At 44.4% G+C, this 21,802-nt stretch overlaps 1 protein-coding gene across 1 annotated transcript in view; it reads right to left on the bottom strand.

The window, feature by feature from the left end:
* NRXN3 (neurexin 3) overlaps positions 1-21,802 on the bottom strand; it is a 1,723,724-nt gene that overhangs the window by 1,681,711 nt on the left and 20,211 nt on the right. The window contains exon 2 of the mRNA XM_023726412.1: positions 5,166-5,183. Coding sequence (XP_023582180.1) covers positions 5,166-5,183 — 18 coding nt within the window. The remainder of the gene's footprint in view (positions 1-5,165; positions 5,184-21,802) is intronic.

Below are 21,802 nucleotides of genomic sequence, written 5' to 3'. Positions count from 1 at the left end.
GTGGCAGCCAGGCACCATCTAGTTCTTCTGGTCTCAGGCTGATGGAGTCTCTGGTTTATGTGGCTCTTTCTTTCTCTTGGGCTAATACTTTCCTTGTGACTTTGGTGTCCTTTATTCTCCTTTACTCCAGGTGGGTTGGGACCAATTGATGCATCTTAGATGGCCACTCACTAGTTTTTAAGACCCCAGACGCCACTCATCAAAGTAGGATGCAGAACATTTTCTTAATAAACTTTGTTATGCCAGTTGACCTAGATGTCCCCTGAAACCATGGTCCCCAGACCACCACCCCTACTGCTCTGACCCTCAGAGTATTTGGTTATATTCAGGAAACTTTGAACTGCCTCTTTCTTGGTAAAGACTTCTCTGTGGATGTCAAAGGGGAGAGAGACCAGGATTTTTTACGGTGGTGCATCTCAACCTTTAACGTGCACACATCTCGGGATCTTGATAAAACGCAGAGCCTGATTCAGCAGGACTGGGCTGGGGCCTGAGAGTCTGCATTTCTAACAAGCTGACAGGTGATGCAATGCTGCTGGTCCGTGAGCCACACCCGTGCCAGCCAGATCCTAGGGTATCCCCTTTGTCTTCACAGACACACGTCAGACTCCTCAGATGCTTCCTCCTGACTTCAGACTCAGAAGTGTCCCTCAGGCCAAGCTGGGCTACTCCCTGGAGACAGGGCATGACTTACGACAAATCATCAGCTGCCCTCCCCATGGACAGCCCTGAGGTGACTTACACTGAAGGGGAAGGACAAGGAGAGGCAGAGATCAAGAATGGGCAGGAGGGAGGCTCGCAGAAAGGCGGTCAGTTCCTTCCAGCAGCAGCAGACGGCTTCCTCCAGGCCAGGCAGACGGAGCTGTTCCTCCTAGTCTGCCTGCCAGGGCTCTGATGGACCGAAGCAAGAGGCCTATTTCCTCAACAGGCCTCTGAATAACTAGGGCACTTCCACAAGGTCACAGTTATTCATTTAAATTCCAGTTCTAATCAGCAGGCAGAGCCTGAGAAATTATCCCTTCTGAGGAGAGAGGCTGTCATTGGAGGCCATAAACAGCCCCACCTGGCTAGGAGGAGAAGGAGATGGGGGGAGGGGTCTCACACCCACAGGCCCCAGCCTCTAAATCCTTCACCACTTCGCTCTCCTCCTTCTTGCCTCTAAAGGGCTTTATCTCCCCTTGGCAGAGAGCTCTGGAACTCGCCAGAAGGGCAGGGTAGTGAACCACAAGCTGAGATTGCCCACCCTGGCCCACAAACAGCCCAGGGAGACAATGACAAATCCCAGTGGGCCCAAAGTGTGGGATAAGGCACCTGCTAGGAGTCCCTTCCGGGAAGCAACTGGTTACCTGGCCTTGGAGATGTCCCCTCCCCTCTCTGAGCCTCAGTTTCCTCATCTGAAGATTAAGAGTTGGACTTTTTGGACAGAATACCCTTTTAATTCCACACGTCTGGGGACCCCACAGAGTCACAATGCCCCTGGTGTTTGTGGCCACATTTTTTGTTCAATAAATATTGAGGATCTACTGTGTGCCACGCGCTGTGGGTAGACGTGGGAATTTCAGACACGGTCCTGGCCCTCAGCTCTGCCTTGGAAATCGTAGGTTGTAAAGAAAAAGAGCACAACCGCTGGAGTCACACCGACCTGAGGTTAGGTCCTGGTGTTGTCACTAGCAGCTAGGTGGCTCTGGGCAAGTTACCGAACCTCCTTGAGGCTCCTTTGTATCATCTGCAATAAGGACCATGATAGTTACCTGGAGGTGCAGACGTGAAGAGTTAAATAAGAGAAGGCTTGGAAGGTCCCAGAGCTGAGCCACAGTCTGCATATGTGTCAATGTTGTTGTTACTTTTATTATTCTGAACCTCGTTCCCAAAGCTTAAGAGGAGAGGCTGTGGGTTTTCTGTGTAGAAGTCCGGTAAAAATCGCTTACCTCTTCTCTCCTGGGTGAACCCTCTCTCTGAGTCCTCAGCCTATCTCCTGGACCCTAGGAGAAGTGTTGCCTGCCAGGCTCCATCTCAGATTGCCTTTTCCAGTATGATTACTGCTAACCAATCTCCTCCACATGTAAAATTAATCAGTTAGTTAATCGTCGCTTTCTAGTCTTCAAGCAGTCTCTGGGTAAATAGTTACATTAGCCCATGAAATCCCCAATTTGTCTTTCTGAGGGGGAAGGAGAAAAAATCAGAGAACCACTAAAGGCTTCTTGTTTCAGAGCCACAGAGCTTCTGGCTCCAGATCACCTGGCCAGGTGCGCAGAGGCGGGTGGCTGCCCGCCGACCTCAGCCAGGGCCGGCTCGCTCAGGCTGCCTCCTGCCACATCCATCCACAAGGGAAGGGCCCGAAGCAGTGATTTGCTGAAGGCTCAGAAACCACAAAAAAGCAAGGAGTTGGTGTCATGAAGGAATTGGAAACCAGCCTTTTAAACCTCAAAACGCAAAACCAACAGTGCATGATTTGGGACTAGGGTGGATTCCCCTTTTAGCCCTGCCACTTCATAGGTGGATGACCTTAGGCACAGCTCTTAACCTCCCAGGGCCCCACTTTCCTCAGCAGTTAAAGGGCCTCACGCTACACACCTCAGAGTGTTATTAAGAGAATAAAATGAGGTAATGGCGGTGAAATTGGAATGGTGCTGTGTCAGGCTATAGTTACTGTTATCTGAGGAAGGTCATCCAGAGACCTCTACCCCTCTGAAGAGACACAAAGCAGAGCATATGGACCCACTGCATTTCACACCACCATACTTTCTCACCCAGGGCCACAGCTAGCCAATATGGCGCCTTTGTGAGAAGTAAGAAAAGACGCCCATCTGGTTGGATGCAGGCCCCTGGCACAGGAATGAAGGCTGGATTTTAGTCCCCATGCATTCCCTCAGCTGGGAGCCCCTGTGCAGAGTACAATGTGCACAGCTCTACATGGTGACCCTGGTCACATTTCACATAAACCAGGGGAACAGTGGTTAAGTAAAGGAGCACTTTAAAAAAAAAAAAAAAAAAAAACTTGAGGTGTTATGCTTACTCCCTCATCTCCTTCAGGAACTGGAGCAAAGAGAGAGGTCTTTCCTGACCACCCTCTATAAATGATTAACTTTCCACACTCCCTATCTCCTTTGCCACATTTCATTTTTCTCTACAGCACTTACCACCACCACTTGAGACAATATATACTTATAATGATAAACAAACGTTGTGTGTGGGTGAGGGTGTGTGTGTGTGTGCGTTTACAAGCAGGAGACCCAGGTTAGAGTCCTAGCTGATGCACCCATCTATCAGTGGAGGCTTGAGTGTTGCCATGATGTCATTGAACGTGTTTCAGCAGAACTTCCAGACTAAGACAGACTAGGAAGAAAGGCCTGGCTATCTCCTTCCAAAAATTCAGCCATTGAAAACCATATGAATCACCTGAGTCAGGTGTCAATTCTACAGCCATTAACAACAACTACATATGTGTGTGTGTGTGTATAATATTATTTAATATATTAGTCTATTATCTGTCCCCCTCCACTAGAATAAAGTAAAATGTCCACAAGGGCAGTGACTGTGTCCTGTTCACTGCTTTATCCTCAGTGCCTAGAACAGTGCCTGGAATATAGTAGATTCTCAGTAAATGTTTGTTGGGTGAACGATTGAAATAAAATATTATTAAACATAAGAAATGTATTTAACAGTGTCTTCCTAGGAAATACTGTGATATGCTTTGGTTCCAAAGCCAGTTATTTTCAAGTGGGGAGGCAGAAATAAAACAGAGACAAGAGAATGCTCCTATATTAACTAGGGGAAACTGATTATTCTCTTACGTTGTATAATACTCCGTAGAGATCAATGATCAGAAGAACCCTACTCAAGTCTGGTTGATTATTTCAGATAATGAAAAATGAGAAAGATGCATCCATTTGAAAAGAGGATTGCTAGTAAAGAAAATGTCACATTACATCTAAGCAAAATAAACAAACAATAGTCCCATTAGGAAATACTTACAAGGTCTTCAATAGTTGAGACTTTTCAGTTATGGGACCCAGCATGTTCCAATGGAGTGGGCATGGGCTCAGGAAACAGGAAGTCCTAAGTGCAAATTCCAGTGCTACCACTGACTAGTTCCATGACCTTAAGCAAACTGTGAACCCGTCAGGCCTTAAGCTTCCCTCATATTAAAATGAAGATAACAATATCTACACCTTGCATTTATGGTATAAGGACTAAATGTTGAAGGGACTGAACAAGAAAACATGTGAAAGTACCTAAGAAAGACGATGCTGTCTTCCTACTTGGTAGGATTAATTATTCTTCCTAACTCAAAGTTCTAGAGAGTTTAGAATGGTCTCCAAACTTGGTCCAGCATTATCCAACACTTCTTATCTGCAAATGATTGGGTCATCTCATATGCATCAGTCTCTCTCAATCTGTCTACCTATGTACATTATATATATACATTTATATGTGTGTATACATCTATGTGTGTACATATACACACATATGTGTCTATATGTACATAAATGCATACATAAACATGTACAAAATGCTTAAAATGAGAACTCAAGCATGTATTTTAAAAAGAGAAACGTACAGTTATTATGTTTCTTCTGTTTTGTCCATTGACAAAAACCATTCCTCTACTTTCCTTTTTTACAGTGAGCATGTATTATTTACATAACCAGGGGGAGGTGAGCCAATATTGCTAATCTCACTGTGGAAAAAAAGACATTTCCTGAAATAAAAAGAAAGAAACCTTTCTTTTTCCAAATGATATTTTCCATACTAAGTATGTTGTATCTCCAACTTTCAAACACACCAAGCTACAGAAGGTAAGACTTATGGAAGACGGAGCAACAGTGCTCATTAAGTTGGAGGATAGACATCTTGAGAACATTTCAAAAAATATTTTCAAAAAATGTTTATTTCCCATTTCCTTAATTTACCCAGAAACATTACTCAAAAGGAAGTGACTGTTTAAGTATGGGAACCACATTCCTTTGGTTTTAAAATGGTTCTTTGAAACCAATGCGAATCCATCAATTCAAGGCATTTCTTCATCTAAACCTAAGTGTAATATACTCAGATAACGCCCTGTTATAATCCCCAGCAAAAGGCTTCACTCAGAGTCACTCAAACCATGCACAGTTTAACAGAGGGGAAATTTCCATGGCAGCTGTGCAAACACAAAGACTTACCTGGACCTTGACTGACATCTGTGGCAGCATTTTCAAAGGGAGGGAAAGGGAGAGGAGAGAGAAGGGGAGAAAAAGAAAGAAGAGTGTTAGCAGCACACACACACATTGAAATATGCCCTTGCATGACTATCAAGTTCATGCAAGACCCAAAAGTGATCAGCTTCTGAGCACTTAGCTCTACCTTCACCCAAAACCACCCATGCAAGTTGAGGAGACAAGCTCCCTTTTCACTGTGCATGTAGCAAGAGAGCTGAGTTTCACATCTGTCCGGAGAGACATCACCCTGGAATCAGATAGGGCTCCAAAGAGCCAAGCAGACTGGAATCCTGCAAGAATATTGGTTAAAATATTCTGGTTGATTTCTGCACACCGACACCAAAGCAAATCTTTCTCCCCTCCAGGTACCACAAGGAAGTCAAACAAGGTTTCCCAGCAGAAAGAAAAAAAGAAGAAGAAACCGCTCGCTTGAAGAACAGGAGAAAGAGGCATAAGAATTGAGAAGAAGTTGCAGCATTATTCACCACATAGTACTGAGGGAGAACAAGATCACAAAATATTCATAATCTGCTCCCCTTCCCAGGATTCCCAGTGACCGTTCTTCATCACAGACAGCTGTCTATGTGCACAAGCTTGCGCGTGAGTTGATAATTCACATTACAAATTGAAATTCTGCTTCCCCCTTTAATTTTCACCTCATCATTAATGACAGGAATTGCCATTTGAAATCACTTTTGACAAATACAAATAAACACCTAACCCTGGGAGGGCTGACGTTTGAATTAAGCCAATGAACCTTCAGAAAATGAAGAACTGTTCACTCCCATCATCTCCATGAACAATACAATCTCCTCCCTCTATCCTCAAATGTGAAATAGAATTGTTCTGGGGAAGCTTAACCAAGAGCAGCCCAAGGCATTGTTAAAACCCTAAGACCCTACCTGTCAGTAGTCCATGGTATATACTATAGCAGAGGAGAAGGAACAAGAGGTGGTCAGGAAACCATCCAGACAATCCTGGGGACTCACATAGAATCATTTAATGGTGGATCTGGGGTAGTTATAGACATTTGTTGTTGTTGTTAGGTGCCATCAAGTCATTTTCTACTTAGAGCAAACCCTTGTGACAGAGTAGAAGTGCCCCATAGGGTTTTCTTAGTTGCAATCTTTACAGAAGCAGATGGTCAGGTTTTTCTCTTGCAGAACTGATGGGTGGTTCAAACCACCAACCTTTTCGTTAGCAGTCGAGCACTTAATTGTTTGCACCAGCAGGGCTCCTTGATATAGATATTATCTAGTTTAATTCATTTTTGTTAAGATGGAGGATGAAAGAGTTTAAGAGATCTACCCAAGGTCACACAGCTAGTTCAGAGACAAGAGTCTGGAGAAGATCCTAGATCTCTTGAATCCCACCCAGTTCAATGTTCATTCAACTGAAACCCAGACTCTTAGAGGCATTTGGGACCCTAATTCAGTTTGCAGGCCAAAGTGAGCACCCTGAAGCCATGGAGGAGAGGGTGAGAGTCTCCCAGTCCCCCCACCCCAGGAGTGGGTGATGGTTTATCCTCTGTGTCTTTAATTTGCTGCCTTAACAAGGTGGGCAATGCACTCCACGCAATAATGAAAACACCAGCAGATTTGTAAAGCTCCAGAGTCCTTAAGGCTCTTGACCCAGGAAAACTCAAGACTCCAACTGGACTGAGCCGTGAGCTGTGCCTCAGCATCGGGGAGGGGCAGACCCATGACAACAGCTCCGCAGGTCTCCAGCCCACGCCCTGTATTCCCTAGAAGCTGTATCTGCCCAAAGAGATTTCTAGAGAGCTCTGAGTCATCCTCCAGCCACAAGTCCTTTCAGGTTTTCTGGAGAGTTAGATTTAGGGGTGGAGTGACAGGAGGGAGGAAGAAAACAGGCAAAATAGACGAGGTGGGAAGAGAAAACATACTGCATAAATAACGAAGCAGAACCATTAACTGTGACTGATGGATTGCCTGGAATAGTGTTCTTTAAAATACCCTTAATTAAACAGGATTTCAAACTGTTTACATGTGGTGGAGTTCTGTGGTGGGAGTGTAAACACTGTTGTTCAAAGAAACGCGTTCTATGGGGGCACCAAAACCCAAGGGAGACATGCTACCTTGGGATCCCCAAAGGTATTTCAATACTAATTAGGTGCCCATTTTGGCATTGTGGTTACCAGCTTAAGCTTCAGAGACAGACAGGTCTGGGTTCAAATCCTGATCTGCTCTGTGGCTTTGGGCCAATCACTGAGAGTCATTTTCCTCGGCTATAAAATGGGAATAATAACAGAGCCTCCTTCATGGTATTGTTCTGAAAATCAAACGAGATTAAATGCTTGTAAAGCACTTAACTCAGTACAGCATAAACATTGCATGAATGTTAGCTGCTCTGATTGTTATCATTGTGAAATTCCACAAACAGAAGTACCAAAAAAAATATTGACCACATGGCTCACTGCGAACACCAAGAGACCATAGGAATTAAGCTGTATTTCTTTTGGTGATTTTGGTTCAACTCTTCTACTTGTGAAAAGGTCATCTGCTCCAGTTCTCCCTCCCTCTGGACCCTCTTTCCTCCCTCCCCACTACTCAGCATGAAACGGGAGAAGGGGAGAGTTGAAGGATTCTGGCTGACCAAGAGCAGAGGTTGAAACAAAATCTCTTCTTATTTCTTTTGTTTTCCCTCCTCAAGCCTTCATTTGGCCCAGATCCAGTCTGCCGATAAAAATAACAGCATTTGTTCTTACCACAGAGGGACAACAAGGCCACCAAGAAATACCCCCCTTAACCAGGGATGAGCAGGGTCTGAGCTCAGTTCCTCGCCATGGCACTGACCTGGGGGCAGTTCTGGTCTTTACATTCAGCTTGAGCAATAGAGACACAGTACTACCTGGCCCCTGCCCAAGAAGTAGTTAGTGACCCAAGTTTAACCAACAGGAATGAAATGAGGGTGGGGGTGGTGTGATAAAAATCAGAATCCTAACAGTCTCCATCTGCCATATTGTCTATCTAGCATCCCTTTCCACTTTTTGTAACAACCTCTGAGTTATCTTCTGGGGAACACCTTTTCCCACTCTCAGTCCCTGTGATTTGATAAAGTTAAATCTGCTCCCTTAGCTTCAAGAGTAGGCATGTGAATCAGGCTGGGTCAACAGAATAGTCTCTCTCCTGGACAAAATAATTGGCTCAGGGATAGACATGTGACCCAAGTCAAGCCAATGAGAGTCTTCCCAGAGAATTTTGCTAGAATTATCAGGAAGTGGGCTCCTCTCTTATCATGGAAGCAGCCAGATTCCATCTTTGTTGCCATATGGAGATAGCCCACCTGAGAATAAGGCCAACAAAGAAGAAAATAGGGTTTTCTGGTATAATAATGGAGTTAAGACAGACCTAAAGTCAAATCCTTGTTGTGCTCCTCTGTCCATAGGCAAGTGCCTTAACATCTTTGAGCCTCAGTTTTCTCACCTATAAATGAAGATACTATAAGTACCTATCTCGATGGTTTAATCCATTGAGATAATCTATTCACCATTCAATACATGTTTACTGAGCACCTATTATAGGCCAGACCCTGCTTTAAACACTGGGGATACAAGTGGTGAACAAAACAGACAATATCTCTACCCTCATAAAGTTTGTGTTCTAATGGGAGAGATAGATGATAAAAACGGACTTATAATGTCAGATAGTGCTACAAAGAAAGGAAAAGTAGGGTAAGGGGCAAAGGAGGGGCCCTATAATCACTAGAAAAGGACATCATGTTTGATAAAGTAGAGAGTCAGTGAAAACAACGGAAATCTTCAATGAGATGGATTGACACAATAGCCACAACAATGGATTCCAACATACCAATGATCATGAAGATGGCGCAGGACCGGGCACCGTTTCGTTCTGTTTTACACAAGGTCACGAAGAGTCGGAGCCTACTCAACAGCAACTAACAACCACGACAGTTAAAGAAGGCCTTTCTGAGAAAGTAATATTTGAGCTGACACCTGAAGAAGGTGAAATATGAGACTTCCACCTACCTGGCAAAGCCTGTTCAAGCAGGGAAATAGCAAACGTAAAGTCTCTAGGCAGGAGCCTGTTCCATTAGTGTTAGTTACTAGTTACTTCTACTTCTAGATCAGGAGGGCCCAGGACTGGCTCACATAACCCTCTCTTGTCCTCCTATCCTGACACACACAGTCCTCGCAGAGAGCAGCGTTCAAGAAATACACAGTGTGGGGGAAGGGAGATCTGATGAAAATTAATTCTGACCAAGTCTGTGGTCACCTCCCTTAGGTCTGCCATGCTCAAATCGGGGGGGGTGGGGGGAGGCGGGGGCAGGAAGCAGCATCAAATCAGGAAAGGGAGGATTTGAAACCTCCTAACACCCTCCACCCACTCTCCTGAGCATCACAACCAGGGAAGAAGTAAATTGGGCCATTCCCACCTCCACTCAGTACCCAAAGGACGCTGATTGCATATTAAACAGAAACTTCAGCCACAAGTATGTACATTCAGCTCTTTTGTTTTGCTTTTTCTCAGTTCAAAGGAAACAGTTTCCTGAAGCTGGGGGAGATCCAGCTCTTCTAGCCACAGGGGAAGAAGAAAGAACCTTCCATCTGCCCCTGTTGCACATACAGATAATACCTCAGCCACGGAGCCCTCCCACCTCACCCTTCATTTGGACTAGATCATCTCAAGAGGCAAGAATCCAATACCCACCCACCCCTACTCATTGCTTCAACATCCCCACACACACCCTGGAGGAGACTGGGGGAGTGTGAGGTGGGCTCCCCAGCCAGCCTCCTGGAGGTGAGTCCCAGCCAAACCTTCAGGGACCCCACCTGGTGAACTCTGCCTTGGGTCTGACCTATTTTGGAGGAGAGAAAATAGAATATAGATTTAAATGCAGTGGTGCTCTGGAAAACTACAGGCCCAGCAGTGTGCGAAAATAAAACAGCAGGAGGGAGCTGAGGAAGTGCTGGCACAGGTTAGGATGCCATGTCCCCTAGATCCATCTTATCTGGTTGTCAACTGCCTTTTCTTCTGCAAGGTGCTTCCATTTTTTTTTTTTACACATGTGTGTGTATGAATATGTGTGTGCATGTGTATATGTATGCTGTTGTTGTTAGTGCTGTCGAGTTGGTTCTGACTCATAGTGACCCTATGTACAACGGAATGAAACACTGCCCAGTCCTGCATCATCCTCACAACTGTTATGTTTCAGGCCATTCTGGCAGCTACTGTGTCAATCCATCTATAGGACAGAGTAGAACTGCCCCTAGGGTCTCCAAGGCTGTAATCTTTATGGAAACAGACTGCCACATATTTCTCCTGCGGGTGAATATGTATACACACACACATATACAGTGAAACCTGTGAGAGCAAAACTCGATGGGACTGCCTTGTTTAAGATGCATCAATTGGTCCCAACCCACCTGGAGTAAAGGAGAATGAAGAACACCATAGACACAAGGAAAGTATTAGTCCAAGGGACAGTAAGGGCCACATAAACCAGAGACTTCATCAGCCTGAGACCAGAAGAACCAGATGGTGCCCGGCTACCACAATGACCGCCCTGACAGGGAACACAACAGAAAGTCCCTGATGGAGCAGGAGAAAACGGGTGCAGAAGTCAAATTCTAGTAAGAAGACCAGACTTAATGGTTTGATCGAGATTGAAGGGACCCCAGAAGACATGGTCCCTGGACTGTCTGTTAGCGCAAAACTAAAACCATTTCCAAGGCCAACTCTTCAGACAAAGATTAGACTGGACTATGATGGGACATAAAACGATACTCGTGAAGAGTATGCTTCTTAGCTCAAGTAGATACATGAGACTAAATGGGCAGCTCCTGTCCAGAGGCGAGACGAGAAGGCAGAGAGGGTCAGGAGCTGGTTGAATGGGCACGGGAAGTCCGGGGTGGAAAGGAAGAGTGTGCTGTCACAGTATAGGGAGAGAAACTAGGGTCACATAATAATGTATGTATGAATTTTTGTATGAGAGACTAACTTGAATTGTAAACTCTCACTTAAAGCACATCAATTAAAAAAAAATAAAGGAGGATGCTCCATCAATATTAATACCTCTCAAAGTCAGAATGACGTATCAAGTAAGGGTCAAGCTGTGTTTCTGAAAAGAGAGCAAATCAGGATAGGAACCGCCTAATCCACCCAGGTACAAATTAGGAATAAGAATACTGGGCATCTCACAGCAGTGAGAAAAAGGCACAGCCCAGGGCAGAGGGAAGGGTCAAATGCAGTACACCCATAGGCCTAGATGGCAGGGGCCCCTGCCCTGGGATCCCTGCTTCAGAGGGGCGCAGTCTGGTCCTTCTGTGGTTACATCCCACCCAGGAACTGAGGAGTCCACAGGACCAAATGGATGCTCCCACCCAGAGCCAGCAACACCTGTCCACCCTCATAGACTATACTCCAGTACTCAGAATTCCGTTCCCAAATTCCCCAAATCGACATGGGCCTCTTCCCTGAGTCCATTCTCCCAAGAGCAGACCAACCCACTAGGGTGTGTACTCAAGTGGCCAAGAGGAAGCCTTTGTAAGAGCTGGGGGCTTCTACAGGGTAAAGTGTCCACACAAGTCTGCATGAGGGTCTTTGGATGCTGGACAGAGCTAGAGGCAGAGTGAAGGCAGGCTGGCCAGTAGCCTCCAGGTGTACTCTTACAGTTATTAAGATAGACCTTTGACTGGCCTTCCTCTGAGGAGTACACCGAACCAGAACTAAATCCTGTTGCTGTCAAGTAGACACTGACTCATGGCGACCCCATGTGTGTCAGAGTAGAAGTGTGATCCACAGAGTTCTCAGTGGTTGAGTTTTCAGAAGCAGATTGCTAAGCCTTTCTTCTGAAGTGCCTCTGGGTAGCTTCGAACCTCTAACCTTTTGGTTAGGAGGTGGACGCAGTAAGCCTTTGGACCACGCAGGGACTGACCATAACTAGAAGGTGGAAAAGGGCAAAAACAGCATGTCTGCAATGACCTATCATCTCTTGCCTCTGGGGAGAATAAGTACAAGTTTCTCCCATCTTCGCCAGGAACAAACACAGAAGTTTTTTTTTTTTTTTAAGTTCAGAGCTAAAGCAAACTTCCAGCAGTAAGGAGACTGAGTTTCCTGTGCGCCAGGCTCTTCCAGGTTCTCGCATCTGAGCCCTGAGCTCTTCAAACATAGGAAGAGTTGTGTCTCTACAAAAGGCAGGGTGGTGTTAATTTTATCCCTAACAAGAGAGCCCATTTATTTGCCTTTGTAGAGGACTGAGCACCAAGCCCTGGTGCTGTTTGCTTTTGTTCTTTGATGCTAATAACTCCAGATTGAAGACGGAGCGGGCGGCTGCCCTGTCAGGTGTGAGCCAGCCCTGGAAGGCAGCGGGAGGGAGAGGAGCAGGATGAAGAACAGAAAGCAACATGGGTTGCAGTTCTGTGAGTCAGCCCACTGCTGTGCCCGAGTACCTCCAGGGGCTGTGAAAGAGCTGTAGTGACTCTGGCCTGAGGAAAGAGAGCTTGACTGACAGTTGGGAGAAGAGGCAGTCTACTTGTTTCAGGTTCAAAGATCAGTGCAAATGACCTTCTTTTGTGTTTTAGGGACTTTGAGTACAGATATGGGGGTTAGATAATCTGGGGCCTTGGCTTTGCTTAAAACAAAACAAACCCGTTGCCACTGAGTCGATTCCAACTCATAGCGACCCTACTTGTGATCAAACATTAAAAAAAAAAAAAGCTGTTATTGAGTTGACTCCAACTCATGGTGACCCCAAGTGTGTCAGAGCAGAACTTTGCTCCATAGTGTTTTCAATGTCTGATTTTTTTGGAAGTAAATTGCCAGGCTTTCTTCTGAGTGCCTCTGGGTGAACTTGAACCACCAGCCTTTTAGTTAGCAGCCAAGCGCGTTAACCGTTTGCATCACCCAGAGAGCTGTGATGAAAAAATATTTGAGGCAAATTTCTGAGCTTCACCTTCCTCACCTGCCACAAGGGAATAACAGTAGTACCGTCAGTTCCCATCTCCATCCAACAGGATGAGGCCTTTGGAAAAGTCCTCACGGCAGTGAGCACTGCCAGGGGAGAGGGCCCAAATGTCCACTTCCAAGCAAAGAAATGGATGCTCCTATGCATTCCTGAAAGTTACTTCACTGTGCAAAATAGCACAGTAAAACCCCCGGGGCTTATAGGAAGCACGGGGCTGGGGCACAACATTCAAAAACCTCATCAGTGACACATTAAAAAAAAAAAAAAGGAACGACAGGAACAATAAAAATGATAGCACAGCTTTACACAGGTTGAATGGATAAGAAATACATAAATACTACACAATAATGTGGCACTTTAAAAAGATCTGAAGTTTACTGTGGAAGTGGGCGTGAGATGGATGGCAGCCTGTGAGTTACTGTGAAGTGATGGGAGGAGAAAACCCACTGCCATCAAGTCCATTCTGACTCATAGTGAACCTATAGGACAGAGTAGAACTGCCCCATAGGGCTTCCAAGGCTGTAATCTTTAGGGAAGCAGATTGCTACACCTTTCTCCTGCGGAGTAGCTGGTGGGTTCAAACCTCCGACCTTTCAGTTAGCAGCCAAGTGCTTAACCATTGTGCCACCAGGGCATCTGAAATTGGATGGAAAGTACTAACACCAGATGTGGATGGGCATGGTTCATAATACACATGGTAGACAGAGGTAGCTGGTAGATGTTTGAGGTGTGTGTGTTTTGTGTATTTCTAGGGCACAGTTCAGCTAGGGACAGAGGAGTTTCTCATGGAAAAAAATCGAGCATGATCAAAAGCAAACTTCTCATTATGATCAGATTGCTCCCTAATATCAATCACATTGGAACAAATTTGCATTTTTAAAAGCAGCTTTTCAACAGAATTGACTGCACCTAACTGATCGGACTGTTGTGAGGATCAAATGAGATGATCTTAGCACAGCACTAGGCACATAGTCAGCACTCAGTAAACACTGCGATGATCATCATCAGTGTCTCTGCCAGGAAGTGCCAAGCTGAGCTTCCATCCACCTGGGTTAAGCCTTACTAACAAAAGGTATCTCTAGATAAATAACACTTTCCAGCTTTGGGCTGTGAGGATGGCACCTACCTACAATCATCTCCGCCCAACAAGACAGGGCTTTGGAAAAGTCCTCACAGTAGGTGCGTACTGCTAGGGGACAAGACCAAGTGCCCATTTCCTAGGCAAAGAAATGGATGCTGTCCTCCCCAAACTGCAGCATGACCCACCGGGGAGAGGAATAAACATCTGCATCTCAGAGAGCACCAGGAAATCAAAAGAGAAATAGGAGGCTTTTCCATCATCTGGTAGGTTAGAGAGGAGCCTATTACAGGAGGGGAAAGAAATCAATGGACCCCCATGTTGGAAAGCACAATTTCTGCCCTAGATGAAAACATTTTCACTTTCCTCTCCTCTTGCAGATAACATAGAGGTTAAGAGGCAGGTTCTGGAGTCAGGTAGCCTTGGGTAAAAAGCTAGGCTCTTCCGCACACTATGTATGTGAGCTTGGGCGTGTTAACTAACCTCTCCGAGCCTTAGCTTCCTCATCTGTAAAATGGGGATACTCTACTTAACTTGTAGGAATGATGTAAGGGTTATAAGGAGCATATGCAGAAGCACTGAGCACAGTGCCTGGCACAGAGGAGGCACTCAGTCAATAAAGTGCTATATCATTCATCCATGTACTTAAGAAATATTAACGGAGTGGCAATTTCTTACTAGTCACTATGCTAGATCTTGGTGTCAAAAGAGGATTAAGCAGGGTCCCTATTCACAATGATAACATATAGAAAAATCTAAAAAATGACCCAGAAGACACGTGTGAGATTATTATCCATTATGATCTCTTCCATTGGCAGAAGGCCTCCTATATGTCAGGCACAGCGGCAGCATTGTCTATATATGACCTCATTTAATCCTAACCACCACCCCCACTGGCCTAGGTACTGTTATTATCCCCACTTAACAGACAAGCAAACCAAGGCTCATGGAATTACTACACCCAAGTCCACTTCACTCATAAGCAGTGAGTCAGGATTTGAACACAGATTTATCTGCATCCAAAGCTGTTTTCCTTTCCATAGTATCATCCTTCCCTCACCAGTCCAACTACCCAAACGTATCACCTTTTGGGGCATGGAGGCAAATTTCAGGAAACTGGTGTGGGCTTGACTAGTGCAGTGGAAAAGTAACTGGAAGAGCTGCTGGTCCTTAAATACATTAGAGTGTATGTAATGTGCATTGTCATATCCACAACCCGCTAGGCAAGATCTCATGATCCGTATTTCATAGAAAAGCTTAGAAGTTGGGGCAACACCTCCAAAACCAAATTTCATAAAAATACAACATTCAGCAAGACTGGAATAGGAGTTTCTTGAGGGAAAAAAAAAAAAAAAAAATCTCCTGTGGTCAAATATAGAAAACACTGAGTTAAACAAAGCTAATCAAGTGTCTCTTTAATCAATCAAGTTAAACAAAGCTCATCAAGACTTCAGAAAGCCTCATCTATGCTAAGGTGCATTGTGAAGTCCAAGAGAGGATATAGTATATCGTTTCTCAGACGTTTTTGGACCATTGAATACTTTTCCTTCCACAGAACACCTAGGAACATTTCGCAGAATACAGTTTGAGAAAGCCTGGGTTTGAGGTTCTCAGAACAGCTGGCTTTCAATTTACCGTAAGCCTTTAATTATCCTCACCCTTCTTTTGTTCCCATAGTGAGCCCTTGTGTCTGGTTCAATACAAAATAGCTAACATTTATTGCCCCTTTATTACATGCCAGACACCGACTTAGGCACTGGAGACTCAGAAAGACTGCTCTGGATGCAGTAATAGGAAATCTAATCAACCAAGAGAGCACATAAACCTAACAGGATGGCTGTGTATGACCACCCACTCTCACACTTAGTACTAGTGGGGGATTCAGGGTGGATGGAGAATGCTTCAAAGTCTTTTACTGGAGAAACCTTAAAATGGCCCTTAGAGAATGGACAGCAACAATTAAGTGGAGAGGAATCTTTTGTAAGAACATTTCACTGTAACTGGCTGGTGATCAGATGGACCCCCTTGAGGACTGGACTCTCGGGGAGACATGTAGTGCAGCGGGAAGACCATAAATAGCTTTGAGCTTAAATGTCAGCTTTGCTATTCATAACGTGACCTTGGATAAGCTTCTCTGAGATTCATCTGTAAAATGGAGATCACTATATCAATTGTCAAGAGAATCAAAAGGGGCAAATGCATATAAAATGCCTAATGACCTGCCTGGCACCATGCTCAGCACACATGAGTTCCTTGTTCTTTGACTGGTAGCTGCCTAGAGTACTGTGTTAAGAAACAGTCTGAGGCTGCATCTGGACTTGGAAAGAAAAGGGGATCATAACTGATTAGCAGTATCTTCCATGAGCTTGAGAAGGAGTGGGGCAGTTGCTGGCTCACCTGAGCTTGGTGCTTTCAAACAAATGCCTCCTGAAGGTCCTTGCCCTGAGGGAAGGAGCTTTTGGTGACCCGAGGAACCCCAGGGGAAAGCAAGTAGTCCTACCAGGAGGCTTTCTCACTGATGAGCCCCTTTCTGCTTCTCTGCTTTCCTTATGCCCCTCCTCTTTCCTCATTTTCAGAAAATGGGCAAGATTGAATTTTTTTCCCCTTGTAAGGCAGGGGGATGTTGCAATGTGACAGTAGCATAGTATCTGCTCTGGACCTAAGAGAGTCCCTTCTGAGTCTGAGAACCACGCATGTAGCCTACTAGTTAGTTAGTGCCAGCCCTGTTCTGAAGGGCTCAACAGGATTCTGCAGGGAGCTCAGAAACCCAGGCAAAGAAGAAACCCCACTGCCAGGAACCATAATGACTGAATAAACCGAGGAGGAGTCCTTAAAATGAGCCTCACATTTAGGGAAGGCCACAGACTACCAATAATATACTTTTTGTGTTATAATTATAATTATTATTAATCATCATTTTTATCTCATAACTTCTATGGTACTGCAATTAAATGGAGTAAAAAAATAGTAAAAAATATAAAAATTAGAGGGAGTGTTTATATGATTGCTTCAGAGAGAATGGGGCAGAGGAAAAGCGAGAATTTCAGAAATGGAAGAGTTCTGGGATGTCAAGTCAGCCCATCCCCTTCTTTTTACAGGTTCATTCCCTTGACATATGTTCACTGCACATATCCATGTCCCAAGGACAAGTGCTAGGCACTGGTGCGATGAGAGGTTAGCAAGACAGACACAGGTCTTACACTCTCGAAGTCTACAGACGAGCTGAGGAGAGGGACAACGAATAATCAGATAGTTATTTAGCTGTAAATGTGATCAGTGCCATGAAGTTATACAGGCTACTTTGAGGCACAGAGGAGGAAACGCAGACCCAAGACAGGGAAATTAGCATGTCCACTCAGCTGGACGATGTTGGAGCTGAAACCATACTCCAGGTCATCTGCATCCCAGTTCATTGCTTTTCCCACTGACAGGGTTCTGGGAGGAAAATCCAGGCGCTAAGCAGCCAAATCTCGGAAGCCCTCATTGAAGAAAGACAGTGTGAACTTGAGGATTTAACTGTACACTCGGAACTCACGCATCTCAGCCGTGGAAAATGGTTTCGACCACTCAAGGGTAGGGTCCGAAAGGCTAGAGCCTTCAACAATCAGGACAACAAGAAAAAGAGAAGAGCCTCCCACCATGAATTAGAAAGGGCAGTGAATGGGTGGCTTAGATCCACCATACAGGCTGAGCTTTAATCTATGCGCTGTACTTTGCTTTGGAATTAATCAAACAAATCCCTTGATAAATCTGAGGCTGTTATTAGACAACACTAATATCCCCCTTAGAGTAATCCCGACAAATACACTGAGAGAAGGGGGAGTCCCAAGTGGCTGGAACACAGACACTTTTATGTCCGCACACATCCACACAAGAACACTCGCGCAGCTCCCACCCACCTCAAAACACACCCCCAGATGCACCATCCCAGTAGCACCATCGGCTTCTGCCCTGATTGCTTTAGGCAAGGGGGTGGACTGAAGGATGGGAGAACAGGGCCTGGGTTTCCTCCCCTCCCAACTCTGCCACTGACCTAATTTTCCACAAGAGAGGATTTTTCGTTTTTGGTCCTGCTTATTTGCAAATCATGCCACCCTACTGCACATATAGCTTTAGGCGAGCCTAGCTAGGAAGCAGAGAGACTGCCAACTGTGGCCCCCACTGCATTTCTTAGGGAAGTGGTGTGGGCTATTAGGCTCAGAAGAGGGGTTGAGAGGTAGAGGGCAGGCGGAGGGAGGCACAGCATCAAGATCATGCCTATTTTGCATGCTTACCCCATTGTTGTTATTGTCGTTGTTAGCTGTTATCAAGTCGGCCCCCAAAGCGTGGCCACCTCATGCACAACAGAAGAAAACTCTGCCCGGTCCTACACCATCCCCAGGATTAGTTGTGGATCAAATCATACTCAGGGTTTTCGTTGGCTGATTTTCAAAAGTAGATCACCAGGCTTTTCTTCCTAGTCTTAGTCTAGAAGCTTTTCTGAAACCTGTTCAGCATCATACCAAAACCAAAAAATCAAACCCTTTGTTGTTGAGTCCATTCCAACTCATAGTGACCCTACAAGACAGAGTAGAACTGCCCCATAGGGTTTCCAAGGAGTGCCTGGTGGATTCCAACGGCTGACCTTCTGGTTAGCAACTGAAGCTCTTAACCACTACACCACCAGGGTTTCTGTTCAGCGTCACAGCAACATGTAAGCCTCCATGATAGATGGGCGGTGGCTGCACATGAGTTGTATTGACTGGGAATCAAATCCAGGTCCCTTGCATTAAAGGCAAGAATTCTACCACCGAACCACCACTGCCCCCATCTTACCCCCTTACTCTGCCCTTAAATGAACTTGAGGCACCATACATTCTAAAACGACCCAACAGAGCTCAGCCATGAACTTTATGTATGACCTTAGGTAGTTTTTTTTAACCCTTTGGGGTCACTGTTCTCTAAAAATAATGCTTTTTGACCCTGACATTTTGACCCTTTGAGTACATTTTAGATCCACTGGAAAACTATCAGAAAACGAACTGACTTTAGTTGCAGGAAGAAGATGTGGTTCTTCAAACTGTAAACATTGACCTGGAAAAAATTAGACTTGTCAGGAAAAAACACAAAATAGAACTGACAGCAGCTAAAAATGCACATGGTAAAATTTGTTATTGATGAAAAAATTGAAGGGAAAATCAAGCATCCTTGACAAAATTTAGGCCTGCAAATATGACGTGAGAAAATCGAATGTGGTAGAAATAATGACCACAAAAGAACATTCACGATGGTAGACATTACATAGGTAAAATGTGATGGGCACATGCACACAAACGCCAACCAAAAAAAAAAAAAAAACTGATCGATGAATCAAGTCTTCATTGTAGAATACACATGGAGCAAAATTGATCTTGTTAAAAATAATTCAGTAAAATGAAAACAACCTGGAAAATTAAGAAGTAGCTTAACTCTGATGAAGAGAAAATGGATTAAGGAATTATATGAGCCTCACATTCCTTGCTCCTAAAAAGTATTTCCTTGATAAAAACATTTCAGTGTTGATATAATTCCAATTATACCAACATAGAGTTAAAACATCTCAGGGTAAAACTTGATAAATGTTCGATAAAAATTAGGGTGATAAATTATATGATCTCAGAGGTCCCCTTTAGTTGTACTTTTTTCTGATAAAAGATCAGAAAAAAAAGTGAACAAATTATACAAATATTTTATTCCAGCTATCATCTGCAAAAATGGGTTTCAGACTAATAGACTTTATGGACCTGTAACATATTCAAAGCAATTTAAAGTAATTTTGGAAGCTAATACTGGGTAACTATATTTGTATTTTGCCAAGAAAGAACAAAAACAAAAATGCCTGACACTTTGTATTAGCATATTTTCCTAAACAGAAAAGGTATTTAGCACACCAAAAGTCAATAGGCATAATCTTAAGAATTAAAAAAAAAAAAATTGAATGTGACTTTGCAAAAACGTGACTACATTATGTTTTTCTTGTTTTCCTGAAGACTGGTGAAACTTCATTCTAGCTCTTTGCGTGTCTGTTTTACTACTAGGCTGAGGTCAGACTGGGAAAGCGCTCTGTGCTGTTTCCTTTCATCCATAAAATGGGGATAAAAGGTAAAGCTATTCACTACGGCTGACACACGATAAGTGTTGAATAAATGTTAACTTAAACCCGAGAAGTATAGGCCATTTGGAATCAGGCTTCGTCCCCAGCTCCGATTCTACCCTTACTCCTCCAAGCTGAAAATTCTTTAGATGTTCCCAAATATAATTGCCACTGGTAACAATAGCTGAAGAGTGTGGATTGATCAGCGCAACCCCCTGCTCCTCTTCACTTACCAGGAAAACACAAGGTGGCAAGCGGGGAGGAGTTGGGAAGCAGAACTAAGTATACAAGCACTAGGAAGAAAGGGTAGCTATTTGGAAAAGATCTCAGGGCTGTGGGTGGGAGTCACGTTGTGTGGCTATTTGAGGGAAGTGTTTCTTCAGGCTGATAGCAAATGACACTCACTGAGTCTTACTTTGTCCCAGCAGTCCTTCATCTCCACCTCCTCCACAAGAGAGCTTCCCCCTTAGAAAGAGAGATTCTACCCCCAAATCCTCACCTCCGGGATTCTGAAATTGGAGGGAGATGCCCTTAAGTATGCCTACTCACCAGATAAGAGCAGCTACCCTCACCCTATTACACTGATGGCTTCTCTCTGTCCCCTTGCCTAGACAGTCCTTCATTGATCCATCCATTCATCCATCCATCTGCATTTCCCACCAATCATATTCCAAGCAACTGTATAGAAGCAAAAGACATAGCTCCTGCCTACAAGTATTGTACTAATAAACCTTTTCCTCAAGCCAAGAAAGTGACAATGAATATATGCTGCCTTCCTCCATTGCTTTCTCCCTGGCTCCTCCTCATCTTCAGATGTCACCTCCTTGGACAGGCCTCCCTGACTGCCCTTTTTCTCATTAGATCTCCCCTCACCCTATTCGTCTTTCTTATAGCATCCTGTTCTTTTCACCTATAGCATTCACTACAATTATAATTATTAAATTTATTGGTTTATGTTTTCTCTATATATGGTTTCCACTAATTTGTAAGCTCCATGTGTACAGGTGCCATAGAGGCTTTCATCACCACTAATTGTGTTTGGCAATCAATATTCTGTTGAATCAATCAGTTCTCCTTAGCCATGTCTCTTTTATTCAGCACGATGTAGTGGAATGGATACTAGACTGGGAGTTAGAATAACAGGCTCTAGTTTCAGTCTCCCCTTCACTTGCTAGCTGAGTGGCCTACTGTAAGTCACCTTGCTTCTCTAGGTCACAGTTTCATAAAAAGGAGAGATTGGATTATGATGTTAAAAAAAGGTGAGGAGTAGTAAAATTACAAAACCAAAAAAAAAAACAAAACCCACTGCCATCGAGTCGATTCCCATTTATAGCAACCCTATAGGACAGAGTAGAACTGCCCCATAGGGTTTCCAAGGAGCTCCTGGTGGATTCGAACTGCCGACCTTTTGGTTAGCAGCCGTAGCTCTTAACCACTAGGCCACCAGGGTTTCCAGTAAAATAATAG

The sequence above is a fragment of the Trichechus manatus genome, unplaced genomic scaffold (genome assembly GCF_000243295.1).
Source record: "Trichechus manatus latirostris isolate Lorelei unplaced genomic scaffold, TriManLat1.0 scaffold00010, whole genome shotgun sequence".
NCBI classification, from domain to species: Eukaryota; Metazoa; Chordata; class Mammalia; order Sirenia; family Trichechidae; genus Trichechus; species Trichechus manatus.
This window is presented reverse-complemented; position numbering and strand designations above follow the sequence as displayed.